This window comes from Desmodus rotundus, chromosome 9, assembly GCF_022682495.2.
Source record: "Desmodus rotundus isolate HL8 chromosome 9, HLdesRot8A.1, whole genome shotgun sequence".
In the NCBI taxonomy this organism is placed as follows: Eukaryota; Metazoa; Chordata; class Mammalia; order Chiroptera; family Phyllostomidae; genus Desmodus; species Desmodus rotundus.
This window is the reverse complement of record NC_071395.1, coordinates 19172863-19192052: the sequence shown is the minus strand read 5'-3', so window position 1 is coordinate 19192052 and position 19190 is coordinate 19172863. Positions and strand designations below refer to the sequence as shown.

The 19190-nt window shown below is 47.1% G+C and overlaps 1 protein-coding gene across 1 annotated transcript in view; it reads left to right on the top strand.

Moving 5' to 3' along the window:
* The window catches only part of GATB (glutamyl-tRNA amidotransferase subunit B), a 72846-nt gene that overhangs the window by 20523 nt on the left and 33133 nt on the right, over window positions 1-19190 (top strand). The window contains exons 3-7 of the mRNA XM_024568614.2: window positions 5547-5660; window positions 8047-8245; window positions 8676-8798; window positions 17147-17260; window positions 18204-18288. Coding sequence (XP_024424382.2) covers window positions 5547-5660; window positions 8047-8245; window positions 8676-8798; window positions 17147-17260; window positions 18204-18288 — 635 coding nt within the window. The remainder of the gene's footprint in view (window positions 1-5546; window positions 5661-8046; window positions 8246-8675; window positions 8799-17146; window positions 17261-18203; window positions 18289-19190) is intronic.

Here is a 19190-nt window from a genome sequence, read left to right as displayed (position 1 = left end):
AGGAGAGAAGCTACAGGGTATTTCTCCTTCCTGCTCCTCCTCCGACAAAATCTCTGGTGGCGGATGGGTCTTGTCCAGGGCTCCAGCTGCTGGGAGACAGACGCTCCCTGTTGCCGGCATCCTCTGGCTGCCTCATACCCTGGTTCTAGTAGCGCTGCCTCCCTGCACCCTGCCCTCCAGCCCTGGGGTAGGGGTGGCTTCTTGCTGTTGAGAATGTCCTAAGTCGCCTCCCCGCTGCCCCCTGACCTCTCGGCCCTTCCATCACCTGTGTGAAGTCTCTGCATTAAATGTGCTGTATATTCCACACTCAGAGTGGTGTCTTTTTCCTGACACATATATTTTATAGAACAATTTTGCTTTTACTTATAGCTTATGGATGTTGAGAAAGGGAATGTTACATTATTCATCGCCTCAGTTAATGTATAATGAACTGGGTATTGCCTGCAGAAAGTGGGCAGAGAAGAGTGAGATAGAATGACCTGACTGCCCCCAGGAGTTCAGTCCAGTGGGGAGACGGTGCTTCAGCAGAGTGCTGGGGGCTGCTAGGGGCCAGACAAGGGTGGTGGAGGGATGTCCAGGAGCCTTGCCAGGGTCCAGGTGAAGTGGATGAGGAAGAAGGGTGCTGCCAGCAGGAGCAGCAGCTTGGACAGAAGCACATTGCACACATGGTTGCGTGGGAGTCTGTCGGGTTAGGGGCGACGGGAGGGAGGGAGCTGGAGAGGTCATGGGGCTGACTCACCAGCGCAGTGAGGACTCCACCGAGCACACGGACGTTATCCTCCCGTGCTGAGCCTTGAGGAGGGTTTTAAGCCGGGGAATTACATGAACAGATGTACCTTTTAGAAAGGTCGCTCTTGAGTGTGGAGGAGGGATTAGAGGGCTAAGAGTGGAGGCAGAGAAACCAAGCCAGGCAGTTAGTGCAGAAGTCTTGGCTAGAGGGCTGACGTTGGACTGGAGGCCTGAAGTTAACGAGGGGGGTTGGGAAGAGGAGAAAATCAGTTACACTAGGAAAATTCAGTGTGTAGAACATGGTGGGGTTTTTTTGGGGGGGGGTGAGGCCTATGTTGGGAGTTGTCATTAAATAATGGGCCATTGTACTCAGACATCAGGATGTGTTTGTTTGGTTAGGCTAAGTAACTGTTAAAATTAGAAGTCTCTTTCTTAAATTGGGGTCACAAAGTGCCCTGGGAGGTGTCTTGCATGTTTTTGCTGCCTTACGCTCTGGACGTATTTTAAGTTACAAAGAACTTATGGTTGCGGCACTACTTGTGTTTTACAAACAAGTGATCCTTTTTAAACACTAGTCACTATCCCCCACCCCCTATCCTTTTCCTGGCCACGATCTTCCCAATCTCTCTCCACTAGTCATAAAGTTTATTGACTGTGTTATCTCCTGCCTCTGCCTATCATACCTTCCTCATCTTCTGACTAAATGAAAGAGTCAGACTCTTATTTGATAAATCATTTCATGGGTGTTTGTGTCTAGGGCTTTTAGACGTCTAGCAATAAACATCCCCTGCTAATGGAGAAAACCTATAGGCTTGTTCATTATCAAACCTCCACATGCCAGAGACTGTGTATTGAGAGTTTTACAAAATTAAAAGAACAGTGTTTGCCCTCTAGAAGCTCAACGTCTCAAAACCAGCCTATAGCCCTGGCTGATGTAGCTCAGTGGATTGTGCACAGACCTGTAACCAAAGGGTCACTGGTTCGATTCCCAATCAGGGCACATGCCTGGGTTGCAGGCCAGGTCCCCATTGGGTGGTGCACGAGAGGCAACCACACATTGAAAACAAGCCTACAGAGATAGAAATAGGCAAGAAGAAAATGTCGGAAACAGTATCTACCTTGAAGCTTTCTGCAGTAGGGTTTGGTTTGAGTTGATGCTCCAGAGTTACGGCCAGGTGTCAGTAGTGTTGATGACTAATGCCAGCATTCTTTATTCTTTGAAGATTTAAGATGGAGTGTAGCAGCTGAGAGCTTGGGTTCTGGGGGTCTCACTTCCTGGCTCTGCCTCTTATAATTATATAAGTGTCACCTTGACCAAATGACTTAATCTCTGCGATTCCTGTCATTATCTGTAAGACAAGGATCATAATAGTGTCTGCACTAGGATTGTTTTTGAGGATTAAATGGCAAATGTATGTGATGTGCATAGCACACCAGCTAACACAGTGCAGTGAGGGATAAATACTTGTTCCTAAAGCCAAAGTGCAGTCTCGTAAGGCTGGGCCGAGAAAGGTGTGCTGTGTGAGTTGCAAGAGGCATTGCTTAACTTGCACAGGAACGCTGTGTGGCTAACCCCGAGGTCCTGTGTAGTCAGGTCGTGTTGATTGCAGAGAAAATCCTGGACCATGCTTTGTTCAGGACGAGTTAATCTCTCGAGTGTTCAAGTTACCTCTGTAGTCACATCGTGTTCAGGATTGGTTGTCACTTCTGGGCACTCTCAGAAACAAGTTTGAAGCCAACAGGTGGCAGGTAATACCTTAGAGGGAATTCAGGCAACGCTGCCTCTCTGACACCTTTTTTTGATATCTGTCACCTCCCTCCTCATTTGAGTTCAACACATATTAATTGAGCACCACTATTTTTTTGGTCTATATTAGGCTCCAGGGAAACAAGGATGAGCAGACGATTCTATCCTCATGAAATTTACTGTAATGGAAGTATATGTAAACAAGTTCAATGCACAGACACGAACACAAATGGAAGTGTGTAGAAGGTCCAAGTGATACTTGGGAAGAATAGTAAGGAAAGTTTCACAGGTTCAGTGACATCTCAGTAGATTTTGCATGGAATAAGAAGAGGGAGCGTCGGCGGGTCAGCGTGGTTTGTACAGGAGAACTGGACCGTGTGTGTTTGGGGTGGGGGGGATAGGGGATGAAATTGAAGATGCAGGCAGGAGCTGGATCATGTAAGAGCTTGGCCTTTATCATGTGGACACTGGGGGCTGCTGAGTGATTTTAGGCGATGGAATGCTGTAAGATTGGCATTTGTAGCAGGACCATCCTAGTATGGAAGACGAACTTGAGAAGGATGTTGGAGATGCTGACAGGCTCATGTCCCCACTGCAGATTTATTAAGGCCAGTGACGACGGTCCTATTTACTCCTGTATCCTTGAAGCCTAATGCTTTTTAGACATTTAAGAAATGTTTTAGAATAAAGACAGCCCAAGTTGAATTTCCCAATTCTGCATCCTCTCCTCAGAACATGCTGACCTAGACCTCCATCTGTCATGAGCAGCCTGACTGAGATCATAATAAATTCTTTCTTTCTTGGCATTCTTTTAACTGGTACTCCGTATTTACTAGTCCCTCAGTGCAACTGCAGTGTGGTGATGATTGATGCTTATAATTCTGACCCTGAAGTACTTCAAGCCTTCTAAATCATCAAAAGCAGATTAAAGTATATTCAGTATTGCTATAATGTTTGTGTGTTTTACTGCATTCTTATTCTTTGGAAATGCATGGTTTATCACGTGACTGTGTACTCGTTTGCACGTAGGCACAGTGAGAGTCTGTGATCACCCACAACTCTCCTCTTGCTCACAGTGCCTGCCAGTGCAGCAACCTTGTTAGCAGTGCATGCTTAGAAATAAGCAAGCAAAACAAACCTGGGGTTCCTTCTTTCCTAGGAGGAAGAGGTTGGCCCCAAAGGGGCAGATTGGACAGAGATGAGAGAGAAGGCAGTAGTTAAAAAGTGGGAGTGAAAACACAAGCACCTGTGCAGACCAGTGGGTCAGGCAGTTTGCAGCGAGCCCAGGCTGGGGTGGGGCCAGGGACACCAGCTTCACAGCCTTGTGTGCCTTGGCCCAAACCATTGGACGTGAACTCGGCTGCAGTATGCACCAGCTACATTTGTATTACAGTAACAACTGCTCAGTAAAATGCCAAACAGCAAGTGGAACCATCAATAAATAGAGCATCCTGTTCCCTACACTCACACCTCTTCATGAAAACCATTATCAGTGCAGAGCTGACAATATGACTCAGCCCGGAATGAAGAGCCCCGAATGGAGGCTGTGAGAGGGCTGGCTCCACTTTGTAGCCTGGCTCCCGGAAAAAAGGGCACTCCTGTTGTTACAAGGAGGGAGATGGGCGGTTTGGATTTTCTTTGGGGGTTGTATGTTGCAGTAACTAGACATGCCTCTTGCATGTTGTTGTGCAGACTAGTTTTTCAAATCTGTGATCACCAAGTCATGCCTGTGTGGGGGTGCCTCACTCGTCAGTCGTCCCGGCCCCGAGAGCCAGGCCCCACAGCACAGGGACTCAGCTCGTCACCCTCTCAGCAAGGGTGCAGGTGGACAGTAGAACTAGCTTCACCATTTGCCGGCTCTGTGATCTGGATGAGCCTCTTAGTGTCTCTGGATCTCGATTTTTCTTTTTCTGAAATACTGGAATAATAAAATTCCTCCTTTATAGGGTTGCTGTGAGCCTGAAATACAATGCTGGACATGAAAATGCTTCACTGGGAAACCATGTATACATAATAGTAAATTAAATATGCTAAAGCACATGATAAATATTCTAATATAAATAGAAATGTTTCATCAGCAAACACAGTGCCCTCAAAATTTCCCCCAAAGTACAGTGGGGGAAAATGAACTATTTATTGAATTCCTACTGTAGAATATATGTCCTGACTGTTACTGGATCCATTCCACAAGCTAGAGGTTAAAGCCCTCTTTCAGAGATGAGAAAACCGAGCTTCTAGTCGCACAGCTACATATACACATAGCGCAAGCGGGATTTGGACCTGACTCCAGAACTTAGTGCTCCTTCTCCTCACGTCACGTTGTCTGTCTTATTACAACCCTCCCTCCTCCACCGTTCTTAAATGCTGGGACATTGCTAGCTATTGCTTAGCCGTCCACTCCTGCAAGTAGGGCCTCCTGAGCTCCCAGAGGCCCTGGAGGGACCAGCTGCTCAAGGAGAGTCGGGGTGCGGGGCTCTGAGACTCCACCTTGAGAGAGTTGGCCGGGCCTGGGCTGGAGGCAAGGAGGCTGGTGTGCCACATCTCCCAGCCCTTGAGATGGCTATGGCCCGGGAGGTTCTGGGAGTTCATTCTCTCTCGTCACACTGTTTTCCAGTCACACTGTTTTCCAGCCTCACGGAGGTGGTTTGGGGAGCCGCTGCTTGGAGCCTCCTCCCAGGAATCAGTGCTTCTCGTGTATTCTGCCTGGCTCCTTGTTCTGCTGGCAGAGGGAGTGAGATTACATTGATTCCACATGGAAACCACTCTGCTGAGCTTTTCTGGGGCCCTCCCTGTTAACTTTGATGCCAGGTATTGGGGGAAGGATCCCCGAGGTGGCAGTTCATTAACTGCCCAGTGGGACCCACCACCACATGCCTTCTCTTTCATATATAAAGTTTTCCTGGTTCCAGACAGACAGAGGCAGCTTGTGAACTGGAGCCGCCCGCACAGAGAACCAGGGATAATGCCTGCTGAAGGGCCAAATTGAATATTCAGGGGGGCGTCAGTGTGTGGGAGACGCATTTGTTTCAGACTGTGGATCTGAGAGGAGCTGTGTGTCGTGTTTCCATAGGTTCTCAACAGGAGGTGCGTAGAGGCGGCAGTGATGACAGGCCTGGCCCTGAACTGCCACATAAACAAGAAGTCCTTGTTTGACAGGAAGCACTACTTCTATGCAGACCTCCCTGTAAGTATGCTTTGTGGCCGGTCCTCTGCAAATTCTCAGGAGCTGTAGGTTCCTGGTGCCGGGGAGGAGGGCCGAGCCTCTCATGTTTTCCATCAGAGCTCTGTCCCCCTCAGCAGGAAGTGCTGCCCACTCCGGATGAAGACAGGAGCCCCCGATGTTTACTAGATTGGATGCAATTGTCCTGATTGCTGACTCCTTGCTTAGCCTCATGCTTCTGGCGGCTTGCTCATAATTGAACGGGGAGTAGAAGCTGCTGTTCCCAGGCTCAGCCCAGCCGTGGTGTTTGGCGCTAATTGCCTGTTAGGACAAAAGCTAACTCTGGGGCTGATGCAATGGTGAATGCGCAGTGCAGCTCTGTAGACGCAGCGAGGGCTTCACTCTTTTAAGTTGAAGTTCCCAATAATAGGACTGTCACCTTTGGAGACATTTCTGTCATCTCATAAGGAGCAAGTAAGTGGACAATAGTAAGCAGAGACATGAACCAGATGTCTAGACTAACAGCCGTAATCAGCTGAGCAGTAAACCCAATATTAACCTGCTTTTTTCTTAAAATTAGAAAGCGTTTTTCTTTCAGAGAAGCCAGTGAGAACTAGAGCCAATTTTTTATAATGTTGAACAGAAGCAAAACTGTAATGTTGGCTGGGTTTCCCCAAATGATGTTTCCCTTGATCAGAGCCTCTGACTGACACTAAGTGTGGCCCTTCCTCGGATTTAGAAAAACTGCTGTGATGCTATTGCTTCCCGTTCTTGAACTGGAGACTGACTGGGGTGAGCCGTTTCTTAGTGAGTGAGAGCAGGGGGAAAATTAAATAGGAAAAAAACTAGAACCTGAACTCTCCAATTGCTGCTGCCTTTACTCTCTGGCTCCCAGCCTTTAGAGTGTTCTGCTGTTTCGTAGGGTGCAGAGAATGAACCCGAATGTTTTGCATCTTTTAAGAATGATAACCAGTTTGGTTAAAGTGGGAGACTTAGTGATATGTGACTGAAGTTAGATGTTTTGATTATCTGTGGCTTTCTATTCTTTCTGGCCCAGTAGCTCAGATAATTCAGAGTTAGTGTTGCCAAACATTACATGGGACGGACTTACACTAAAAAAGTATTCGTTATTTATCTGAATAAACAATGTATTTAAATTATTCAGATTTGAATTTAACCGAGCATCTTGTATTTTATTTGGCAGCCCTACCCAGAGTTTAATTTTTATGAATTGAGACTTCCTGTTTTCACACATAGGATGAGTTGGCCTAAAGCAGTGGTCCTCACCTCAAAGTCTGGTTCCCTGGGGCTAGCATCACCTTCTCCTAGGAATTTGTCAGAAATTCTCAGGCACCACCCCACACCTGCAGAGTCAGAACCTCTTTAGGTAGAGCCAGTCTGTGTTTTGACCAGTGTGCCAGGTGATTCTGAAGCAACTAAAGTTTGAAAAACACTGGCCTGTGTCTCAGATTACTGATTCTGGAGCCAGACCACCCAATTCAAATCCTGTTGTTGAAACTGCCAGCTCGGTGACTTTGGGCAAGGCGTTAGGTAATCCTTGCCATGTCCTGTACCTCCTTCCTAGGATCGCTGTGAGGATTAAGAGGAGTAACACACTGAGAACACGGTGTCAGAGACTCCAGTAAGCTCTGCAGACGCTGCGGCTGTTATTCTCTGTTCTTCTCCGGTTCTCCAGTATTGATCTGCCGCCTCTTTAGCAAGTGTTATGTGTGTGTGTATTTGAAAGTAATTCTCCTCTCCACTTAGGAGGAGGTGAGGGAGCCTCCTAAGATCGTCAGTATTTTACTACTGCGTGCCTTCTGTTAGTTGAGTGTGAGTGTCCCAGCAGTCTCTGGCTGGAGGAACAAGGAAAGTTGGGTCAGGGAGGGCAGCTGGCACAATTGGTTAGCTTGAAAAACAGGAACAAAACAAGCTTATGTGTAGTAGCAACTGCTGTCAGCCTTGCTGAGAGTAGATAGCAAATGCTTAGCCAGCACCTCCCAATAAGGAGGGTCTGTTGGGAGCCCAGTAATCAGATGCAGGGTTTAGGCTAATGAGCTGAGTGGAAACAATACATTCTTTTCTTAGAGGCCTCTGACAATGAGATTATTGTTATTCCCCAAAATGGTACTTCAGCAGGGAAGATAGGATTCGGGTTGTTAATTGCATCATTATTTTCAGGGTGAGGGGTCCAAGGAAGGTTAAGGGGGATGGAAAAAGCCAGAAGAGGCCAGGCTGAGTTATGGCTGCAAGGCATAAACTAATTTTTCTTACCCTTTTCCCTTTTCCTTTCCTTTAGCTATGTTGTGTTTTGTGTAAGCCTGCAGTTCCGTGACATTAAAAGGAACAGTAGACTGGACCCAGCTTTTATTTATGGACCAATGACTATGTAACGCATGTTTGTGTGCAGGCAGGCTACCAGATTACCCAGCAGAGGCTCCCAATTGCTGTGAATGGGAGCCTGGCCTACAGCGTCTGTGTGGGGACCAAGCGGAGTCAGGTGACCCACAGGACAGTGAGGATCAAGCAGATCCAGCTGGAGCAAGACAGTGGCAAAAGCCTCCACGATGACCTGCGGTCTCAGACACTCATTGACTTGAACAGGGCAGGTAGGCTTAGAGATTTTCTGTACCTTCCTCCCAGCATCCCCGCTTCCCCTCCAGGTCCCTAATCCAATCGAGGACGCAGGCCCAGGAGCCTGATGGATGGAGGTGAGAGTGTCAGTGTTGGCACTGGCACAGCTGATTTGAGAGCCGGAGTTGCTGTTGAGCTTGCTAACAGCCCATCCCTGAAATGAGACAAACATAGCCACCTAGTCACAGACTCCACAGCTTGATATCTTAAGTAGACTTTGAAAGAAATGAAGCAAAGTTAAGAATCAAAAAAATGGGGGGAAAGAGAGAAGCAATGCAGAGGCTAGGACCCACTTCGACAGTCCTTCAGTGACGCAGGGCAGGGTTTTCCAAAGGCTTCAGCTGACTTACCTGCTGATCGGATTGGAGAGCTCCAGTCAGGCTGACGCTGCCTCTTGTTTGATAGGAGTTGGCCTTCTGGAAGTGGTCCTGGAGCCAGACATGTCCTGTGGAGAAGAGGCAGCAATGGCCATCAGGGAGCTGCAGCTGATACTTCAGGCCCTGGGGACCAGCAGGGCCAATATGGCAGGTAGAAGCCACACAAGCAGTGTCGTTCCATGTCCACCTTCTCTCTTTCTGCTTCCTCCGTCTCTGCATTTGGGTGTTACTCTCTGCATCAGCTACATCGAGGTGGTCTAAATCTTTTTTTCAGCTTTTTGCATTTCTGGTTTTTTTCTTAGAATTTTCCTTGGATTCTTTTCTGAGCTCTTAAATAAACACACTAACAACAACAGTATAGAGACACTGAGCCAAGAATGTGAAGAGTCACAGGAGTAGATACTTTTTCTCTGGCTTCAAGCATCAAAATGTTGTGAGGATTAATGAAATAATGTGTTTAAGTCATTTTGTCCTTCTCAGTGAGAAGACACTGTGGTTACCTAGGATAGCTCTTAGTGACTGAGGGCTGTGTGGGTGGCACTTCTTTGTTAGCTGATGCTTTTCCCTTGAGTCTCTCTTTTCCTGCTTTTGTAGAATTTTCATCCATGTACAGCTGAAACCAAATTATATAAACTGTAAGCCAAGGTTGTGATTTCACAAAACTTTAACTTTGAGATAAAATCTTAAGTTCAGTAGAAATATGGTAGGAAATTAAAATAAACAAAAAAAACCCCACTTCCCACTTGTACCCTTGGGACCAAACCAACAATGTACTTCCAGTGTTTGCACATTGGACGTGAAGATGGCAAGTATTGGGCAAGCTCAGTTTTATCTTGTCTCGCTCCCTTGGCCTCTTCCTGGTGCAGCTTTGCTGGCCCAGAAGTCCTGAAAGCTAGTGTCTCCGGTGGTTTTCTCCCTATTTTCTGTTCCCAGGGGCTTTAAAAAAAATTTCTGCCTCCCACAGAGCATTTCCTAACAGGAGAAACGATGCAGCTTCTGCAAGTACAGTTGTTAATCTGTAGCTCACTACAGTGATGTACCAGGTTTTCCACAGAAACAGAACCAATAGAATAGACAGTGTGTATGTTACACATGTGTATATGTTTATATGTAATGAGATTTATTATAAGGAACTGGCCCATGTGATTATGGAAGCTGAAAAGTTCTAAGATCTGCGGTCAGGAAGCTGCAGGAGAGCTCATGCAAGAGAGTCACGCTCCGGGAAAACTGACAGTATCGTCCCAGTTCACGTCCAAAGGCCTGAGAACCAGGAGAGCCGAGGGTCGAAGTTCTAGTCTGAGCTCAAGTCCAAAGACAGGCAGAGAGAGCAAATTACCACCAACTCTGTCTTTTGTTCTATTTAGGCCTTCAGTGGATTGAATGAGGCCCACCCACAGTGGGGGGGGCAATCCACTTTACTAAGTCTATGGATTCAAATGTTAATCTCATCCAGAAATTCCCTCACAGACACATTCAGAATAATATTTAACTGAATATCAGGGCACCCCACGACCCCATCAAGTTGACACATAATATTAGGCATCATGAGCCCTGGCCAGTGTGGCTCGGTTGGAGCACTGCCCTATACGCCAGAAGGTCACGGGTTCAAGCCCTGGTCAGGGCACATACCTAGGTTGCAGATTCAGTTCTGGTCGGGCAAGTATGGGAGACAACTGACATTTCCCTAACATCCATGTTCCTCCCTCCCTCCTTCCATCTCTAGAATCAATAAATATATCTTTGAGTGAAGATTAAAAAAAAAAAAACATTAGCCATCGTGAATGTTCACAGTGGGTTCCAGTAAATGCTATTGATGATGATGAATCATCTCCCTGCTGGTTTATAATGCCATTTACCAACCTTTTTGTGTCATGTAATATGTTTGCATGGTGCAGAGGGACTTCTGAATGTGTAATACCACATTTGTTATATAGGGCATCTTACAAGCAACAAATTGTTCCATCAGAGCACTGGTACAAGCTGAATCTGAAGCCAGAACTTGGTGATTTGCTGTCTCCTTTAAGCTAAAGACGGGCAAGGCACTAGCCACGTGAGCGAGTGGTGTAAAGGTTAGCCGCCTCCAAGTTTGCTTAGAGCAATGAGGCTGTGTTTTAGAGTAAGAAGACGCTCCATTTTGGATTTGTGGCTCATGCTGCTTTTCACCCACAGAAATAAATGAAATATGGGCGAGCTGGACGGTTATCCGTTTATGCACTAAGTGTTGATTCTCTATTGCTTTAAAAAAAGTTTTTATTATTCCATTCTTCTTCAAAATAACTGTGCTTTCTTCCAAACCTATGGAATAATAAACAGGCCACCTGTTAGCTAAAAAATAACGCCATCTGGGTCCTTGCCAAGAGATAAACCATAATGGCAAGAATGCATCAGTTCAGTGACAGCTGAGAGGGTTCATTAAATCGCATTTGTCGTGACACTTTTTGTTGCTTTTAAATACAAATTTACCAGCCTTGCCTGTAGCACAGCAGCAGAGTGGCTGTGGCAGTTCCCAAGTGCTGTAGGGGGGGAAGAAGGTCTGCCGAACGTCTACAGGGGCCCAGCTCTTTGTGCTGTTCGAGTTTTCTCAGCTCCGACCCCTTTGTTCCCACCACCGTGGGACAGCTGTGTCGGCACTGGAGACTGCAGCCTGGGAACTGAGGATCACTCTAGGGAGGACCAGCGGACCCCCAGGGTGCTTTGGGAGTGACTCTTAAATTCCTCTGGGCTGTGAGTCGGTGAGCTCCTGAGAGCTTTGCTGATGTGCACAGACCAGCTCAGCCTGGGTTCCAAAAGTCGTTTCCTTCTCAGTGGACATCTGCCACTGTTGGGATCCTCAAAGCACTCTGTCGGGTTGAATACGTACTATGTGGACATCCTAGGTTTCAATGGTAATAATGTTGTTCAATTTGGACATTTAGCTTGTACTCATTGGTCCACTAAGTATCTTTAAAATTAATTTATCATCTCATTTAAGCTTTATGACATTCCTGCGAGAGAAGTATTGTTGTGCCTGTTGTACAGGTTAAGAAGAATGAGGCTTAAGGAGGTTGGACTATTTGCCCGAAGCTCTCAGAAAGTGACTGAGGTAGGATTTGAGCCCAGGTGTGTCTGAGTCCAGAAGCCCTTTCTTTCAACGCTGCCACACTGCCTCCTAGTGGCAACCACAGCAGTGTCACAACTGCCATGGTTAACAACTTGGAAAGATAGTATGGTGGAGACTGGGCACTATGGGCCCTGTTGGCGCCCAGGTCCAAACCTGGGTTGGAATCCGGTTCTACCGCCTCTAGCTGTAGGAGCCGGGGCAAGGTATTTGATTTCTCTGAGCCTCACTTCCACACTTACAAAATGAGCCCCCAAATAATTATGTATAGAAAGGGAAAGGCAGAAGACAAAGAGGAAAGAAGTCATCCGAGTCTTCAGGCAGAGCTGGGGCAGCAGGACGGCATCCCTGCGGTGGGGACAGTGGTTGACTGAGGTGGGGAAGATTGGGAGAGCAGTACTTCCGTGGGAGAAGATCTGAATTCCATGTCCAGTGGGTTGAGTTTGAAATGCCTAAAGGGTGTCTAAGTGGCTTTGTCATTAAAACTGGATTGTCGGGAACAAATATAATGTGTATACAACTTACCACAGGTACTGACAAACAGCCTGTGCTCACTGTCTTGGGTGTGTTCAACAATAGTGAGTGGTAGTACTTTCACAGAACCACCGCTCATTTTAGATGGGCACGCTTTGTGAAATGGGCTTTGATACAATCTGGTCACCTTTCCTCCTCTTCAGACCTTGTTGTTTAAGTTCTGCAGAGTATTCAGTGATCAGAACAAGATAGCTTAAGAGACTCCTCACTAAATAAATCCTCAGGCCCCTACTGTTCACAGAAACAGCTTTCTGTCCTGATGTTATATTTCTGATGTGTGCCTGTGTTTTAGAAAAAAATGTGTAACTGTAGCATATCACTGTGCTCAGTGGTATAGTGCTTTAGCTTTGCTGTTACAAATCTCTACTTCTAGAGGGTAGAAATTGAGCTTGATAACACTCTCATGTTATGTGAGTGAAGGCCCTCCCTTCGTGTTGCAGAATGCATCGAGTAAGCCTGACTAGTAAGGCTTTTGTGCACTGGAGGCAATTTAACTTAATTTGTTTAAAAGGTATTTTGTCTTCACTGGCTAGAATGTCTTTTGTTAGTGTTTGATACTCTCTTTGAATCCAGGCTAGGGAACTCTCTTTCAACACTGCAGGATACTAAATGATTCCTCTCAAACATTTATATAGTGTGGTATTCTCTGGGAGAGACGAAATTCATGCTTTTATTCCATTTCCAAATTAGAATTCTAAATTGTGAAAGATAGTTTTGTTCCTAAAAGCAAGTGAGGTCCAATTCAGGGTTCCCCGAGTTCCAACAAAGTTGTCTCTCAAGAATTGAGATTTGATTGAGTAGAGTTCCGCATACTTTGGAAGATTTTTTGTTTGTTTGTTTGTTTGTTCTTAAAGCTGAACGAGTCTTTCAAATGATTCCAGCTGTAGATTAGTCCTATTAGAATTTATCAGGAACCTACTATGAGGCAGTAACTGGTCTGCTTACTCATTGCTCAGGGAAATACCGGAATTTTGCCCTGGCTGGTGTGGCTCAGTGGTTCAGTGTCAGCCTGGGAATCAAAGGGTCGCCAGTTCAATTCCCAGTCTAGGGCATATGCCTGGGTTGCAAGGAAGGTCCCCAGTAGGGCGTGCACAAGAAGCAACCACACATTGATGTTTCTCTCCCTCTCTTTTTCCCTCTCTTCCCCTCTCTAAAAAGTAAATACATAAAATATTTTTTAAAAAAGAAAATACCAGAGCTTTGGCTTGTTCAACAAGGTATTAATTTATTGAACTATTACCATGTGCCAGACCCAGCTCTGGGTTCTGGGTATAGCAGTAAAGAGGACATTGTTCCTGCTATATTCACAAGCTTATATTCATGAGGGGGGAAAAGTCATTAACAAAGAAAATGAAACAATTATAGTGATGCGTGCATTAAGGAAACAAATAGGATGCCGTGGACAAGAATGACATCGGACGGTGAAGGCCTCTCAGAGGAGGCAGCATTTATTTGAGACCTGAAGCATGACTCTAGGCCCAGCCAGCAAAGAGCCGGGGGTGAGTGTTCCTGGGAAGTGCTGAGGCAAAGTCCCAGAATGGGAAGAAGTATAGGAGATGCTCAGAGTTCACACAGGTAACAGGAGGCCACTGCAGGGAATGCGTGCTGTGCAGGGGAACGTGGCATCAAGTGAGACTGAAAGGGAGGCGAGGGGTAGATTACCAATAATGGTAAGAAGGCTGAGGCTTGTTCCACCTTCAGTGGGAAGCCATCGAAGGCTTTTAAGCTAGGAAATGACTTAGTCTATGCAATGTTTTAGAAAAAACCTCTCTGGCTGCTTGGTGGAAAGTGGGTTTCAGAAGGGTAAGAGGAAGCAAGGAGACCAGTTAAGAAGCTTTTGTAATAGCCCAGATGGAAGATGATGCTTTTGTGGACAGGGCTGGTATCAGGGAAGATGGACAGATCAAGATGGGTAGATTCAAGACGGTTTTTAAAGATAACAGGACTTGTTACCAGGCTGGAATGGAAGGCAAAGGACAGGAAGAGATCAAAGATGCTTTCAGGGAAGACTGAAAAGGTAGGTGGCGGTGCTATTTATTGAAATTGCAAAGGTGAGGACAAGAATGGCTGTGGCAGGGGCTTGGGGGCGCCAAGCAGGATTTTGTTTTAGAAATTGAAATACCTGTGAGACCTCCAAGGAGGGGTGTCACGTACACATTGGAGGTCAGTGTGGAGCTCAGAGCAGAGCAGAGGTCTGCGCTGAAGAGAGAAGTTCAGGGGTCATCAGCAATCGCTGGTATTTAAACTGCATACCCCGCGGCAAGAGTGTAAGTAAAGACTAGTCCTGAGTCTAGATGGGAGAGCAAGCCCAGCAGATGAAGTGGGAACGGAGTGTCGCAGGGAGGCAAGAGAGAGAGGTCTCAGGAGCTGAGAGGGGAAGGTGTTTCAGGAAGGAAGGGTTGATGGGTGTCTCCCATACTGCTGAGGTCTTCTGTCAGGCGAAGACAGGACGTGTCCTTTGCCCGTTAGGTTTGGCAGCGACTCTTGACAAGTCACCTTCTGAGAGGTGGGGCAGAAGCCAGGCTGAAGTGGGTTTAGAAGTAAATGGGAAGTGAGACCATGGAGACGGCGTGCACAAGAAACAAAACTTGTTTTCAGGGATTTGCTGACTGGGAAAGTAGGGAAACAATAGCTTGAGGATGGAGAGAGAATTGGATTTAAGGCAGTAGGGTTTTGGGTTTTGGTGTGTTTTTCTGTAATGAGCAGTACTGTGGCACAGGTACGTATCAGAAGTAGTGCTGAGAAAGGGCGATGGGTGGCTGGCGAGGGAGAGGGGAGCTGACTGAGAGTGTGGTGTCCGTGGGAAGGCGAGACGGGTGGGGATTAAAAATCTGGGCCCACTTCTCAAAGGCCTGCCCTCCTGGTCTTAAAGATAAGATTAATCCAAAACAGGGTATAGACATGTGCTAAATTCTGTGGTATTGGTTGTGTATATTCTAATAACTCAGAGGAACCAGCAGTGGCAGCCAGGTTATTGATAAGGGTTTTTAGGAGGAGAAGGCAGTGACTTTGGTGGGACCCTGAAGGATGAGCAGAGGTTGCAGAAGGGACAGTAACTCTGCTGACGAGAGTGCGTGGGAGAGGAACAGTGGGGCAGACAGCGCCTTGTGTGGAGGTGGCCCCCTGACTGGAGGAGAGCTTTCTCGTGGAGAGTGCAGTGGGAAAATGCAGGCCGTGCCAGCCACGCCCCGATGACGGCTCTTGAATACCAGCACAGGAGACCAGGTGGTCTACTAGGAGCTGGCTCTGCACGTGAGCAAGCCGGAGTCAGGAAAGGACATTGGGCAGGAGGAAAGTCAGAGCCACATCGTGGGTGGCTGGACAGGGAGGGTTGCTGTGTGGAATGTCAGGATGCAATTACATAATCTGGGCTTGAAGTTCCGAGTCCTGGGGCGAGGGTGGCAACAGTGGACATAGAGGAAGTGACAGGTATGAGGGATTTTGGAGGGAAGAACTGATAGGATTTAGTTGTCAGTTTGGACAAAGAGAACAGAAGTAGAAGATGACTTCAGGGATCCTAGACCAAGAGTCTGATGATGTCGGGAGTAGTTGGAACAGAGGGAGCCAGAGGGTTTTGTAAAAGTGTTGGGATGTCCACTCTAGAGACAGAGGGTGATCTCAGAGCCGAAAGGTGCCTCCTCCCTGGCGGTTGGCCTGGGTCGAGTTGCCTTCGCAGAGTGGTGAGCTGGTCCCTCTCCGGAGGGAATTGAGTGGCGGGCAGGGCAGGCAGTAGCTGGCCATTGGCCTCGAGCTGGGAGATGAAGCCCCACAGCTCAGCTGTGGGAGTGTGACAGAGACCAGGTCTCCTCTCTTGGCCTGGGATTTATTTATACCATTTTACTATTTTAATATGCATTTGCTGTGGAATCCGGGGAAATGTTTTTCTTTATTTAGCCTATCAGAACACGTAGGTTTGGCAGATTATTTTTCAATTTAAAAACCTGCCTGGGAAAATAAAAATCTAGCATTTTGTCGTCTTATTCTGTCCTATTTTGAATATTGTAAATGAAAATGGAGAACAGAGAATTTGAGCTTTACTGAGTGTTTCTTAACTTCCCCTCCCTATTTGTCTTGGGATTTCGCCCCCACCCCTTCCTCCTCAAGAGCCTCCTAGTCCTCTATGCAAACCAGCTGCTTCTTTAGGGTTATTGCTCCTGATGTGAAGGGGCTTCAGGGTCAGAGCAGGTTCTCCCAGGCCGGGGACTGTGTCCTCCGAGCCCCACCTGAGGCCCTCCCCTTCCTAACAGCTCTGTCAGCCGCAGCAAATCCGTACAGCAATCAGGGAGGGTTCGGAGTCGTGTTAGTGGAAGGAAGGGGTCATTACAGTACAGGTTTCTGGCTCTTGCCTGTGAGCTGTAAATGCTCAAGGACTCTCTTATAAATCTTCCGGAATCACTGTGGGGAATCCACATTCCAGTGGAGAGCAGTACAGGGCCTCAGATAGTCATTGCTGAGGCCTTCCTGACAACCCAGCTCTGACACTCCGGGAAGAACCTGAGAATAAAACTGCTGAGCAAATCTCCATTTTAACAGAGTTTTTTTTTCTTATTGGGCACGAAAGAAAAGAGATTTCCCTAGCTGGTGTGTCCAGAATTTCTTCTCTCTCCTGCATGTGCACAAATACACACATACACACTTGCGAACATACACACACGCACACTGCACAAGCTTTAGGACCGGAATCCTCTTACGCAGGTAGAAGTGCCAGCCCTGCACTGCAGGACCGGCCACACCTTCTCTGAGGTTAGGTTGCTGTAACAGGACGGCAAGTGGGAGTAGATAGTGCTTGCCTAGACTCGTTGGCCTTTAAAAGACCATGTGGCCTTTTAGAGAATTTCTAAAGAATTATCTGTTTTCTCTCCTTTCAGAGGGCCAGTTGAGAGTGGATGCCAATGTATCTGTGCATCGCCCTGGGGAGCCTTTGGGCGTTCGAACTGAAGTGAAGAATCTCAACAGTGCCAGGTTCTTGGCCAGAGCCATAGGTGAACGTCAGCTGTTACTCCTAGTGCGCGTCTCTGTGTCCGTTATCTACTGCTACGTGACAAGCCACCCCAGGCCTTAGAGACTCGAACAGCCATTTAACTTTCCCCAGTTCTGCGGATTTGGTGGCTTTTCTGCTGGCCCTGCCTCAGCTCACTCGTGGCTGTGGAAGCTGGCAGCCCAGCTGAAACAAAGGGTCTGAGAGGACCTCCCTTACATGGGGGCCTTGGTGCTGGGTGTCTGCTAGGCTCCTCTCCCCATAGGTCTTTCTCCATTTGCCGGCCCAGCCCAGGCCCTCTGAGCTGGCATCGGGGGATTCCAGGACAAGAACTCCTGACAGGCAACGATTTAGATCTGGAGTCACTTGGCCCGGAGAGTGGCCCCAGCCCTTCTGCTCAGTTGTGTGATCTGTACTGGGTCACTTGATCTCTCTGAACCCAAGTTTTCTCAAAAATGTAGGAGTAGTGTTTCCTAAAAGACCCTTTTAAGCACCATTATTCTATGTGGAAACAAGAAAATAGAGTGTACCGTGTACAGTAGTGTATGTCCCCTTGTCCACAGGGGACATACTCCAAGACCCCTGTGGACACCTGCTATTGCAGATAGCACAAAACCCTATCGGTACTGTGTTTTCTTCTATACGCACCTACAATCAAGTTTAATTTATAAATCAGGCACAGTAAGACGTTAATACCTAATAATGAAATTAAGCAATTATGACAATATTGTGGTAAAAGTCTTGTGGATGTGGTGTCTGTCTCTCAAAACATCCTATTGCACTCTATTCACCCTTGACTTGTGGTGTGAGGTAATACAGTGCCTAGGTATTGAGAAATGAGGTGGATAACTACTTCTTGAGTTAAAGATTTTAAAAGGCTTTTAAATATTGCTTGGTTGGATGAAAGGAATTAAAAATATGATACTAAATTACTGTGTTTTTCTTAGATTATGAAATCCAGAGGCAAATCAGAGAACTCGAGAATGGAGGTGAAATTCTGAATGAAACTCGCTCCTTTGATTACAAGCTGGGGTGAGTCTGCACTGACAAGTGCCTTGGGTGCAGCCGTCTGGGTCTCAGCTGGGCGCACCAAAGACCAGACAGGGGACTCGGAAGAAGGTGTCTCGCTTCTCTGCACTTCGGTTTCCTCATAGTAAAATTAAGAAAATACTGCATCCTACAGCGGTGGTCCCAACCTTTTTGGCACCGGGGACAGGTTTCCTGGAAGACAGTTTTTCCAGGGATGGCGGGGAGGGGCCGTGCTGGGGGCGGAGAGGGGGGGCGGGGAGGGTAGAACTCAGGCGGTAATGGTGGCGCTGCAGCTCACGTCCTGCCATGGGGCCTGGTTCCTAACAGGCCACAGGCTGATACTGGTTCACAGCCCCGGGTGGGGGCCCTGTCCTACAGGGTGGGGGTAGGCCCTAGAGGGCTGGTGAAAGGTTTAAACTGAGCCCAACTTGTTACACAGTGCCAGGCTTAGGTCCTGTCCCTGCCCTTGCTTCCGGTTACCTGCTTCGCAGCAAGAATTTTTCTTTCCTCAATTTCTATCAAACTAAAGCCCTACCAATTTAAGCCAGAGGTAGATAAGAGTATGGAGCTGGTTGTAGAGGTGCCTTTTTTTGTTTAGATAACATTGACTCTAATTTTTCTAACACAGAAATTTTGCGGATTTTATACTTTTAGCAGAAGACTAAGCAAAGCTCAAAAGCCTAGACTTAGAGCTGGTTAAAAACTCTTTGCATTGAAGCAGGTTTTTTTTTTTTTTTTAATTAGCATTCTAAACATTTTTATTTTTTAATATTATTTCTTAATGTCATTACAAAGTGTCTCCCAAGAAAGGCTCAATAGCTGGAATTTGCCTGTGTCCCTTACGGTAGGGAATCCCCTCTCTGAGTGTGTGCCGGCCAGGCCCGGTGCAGTCTGTTTAACCTCGC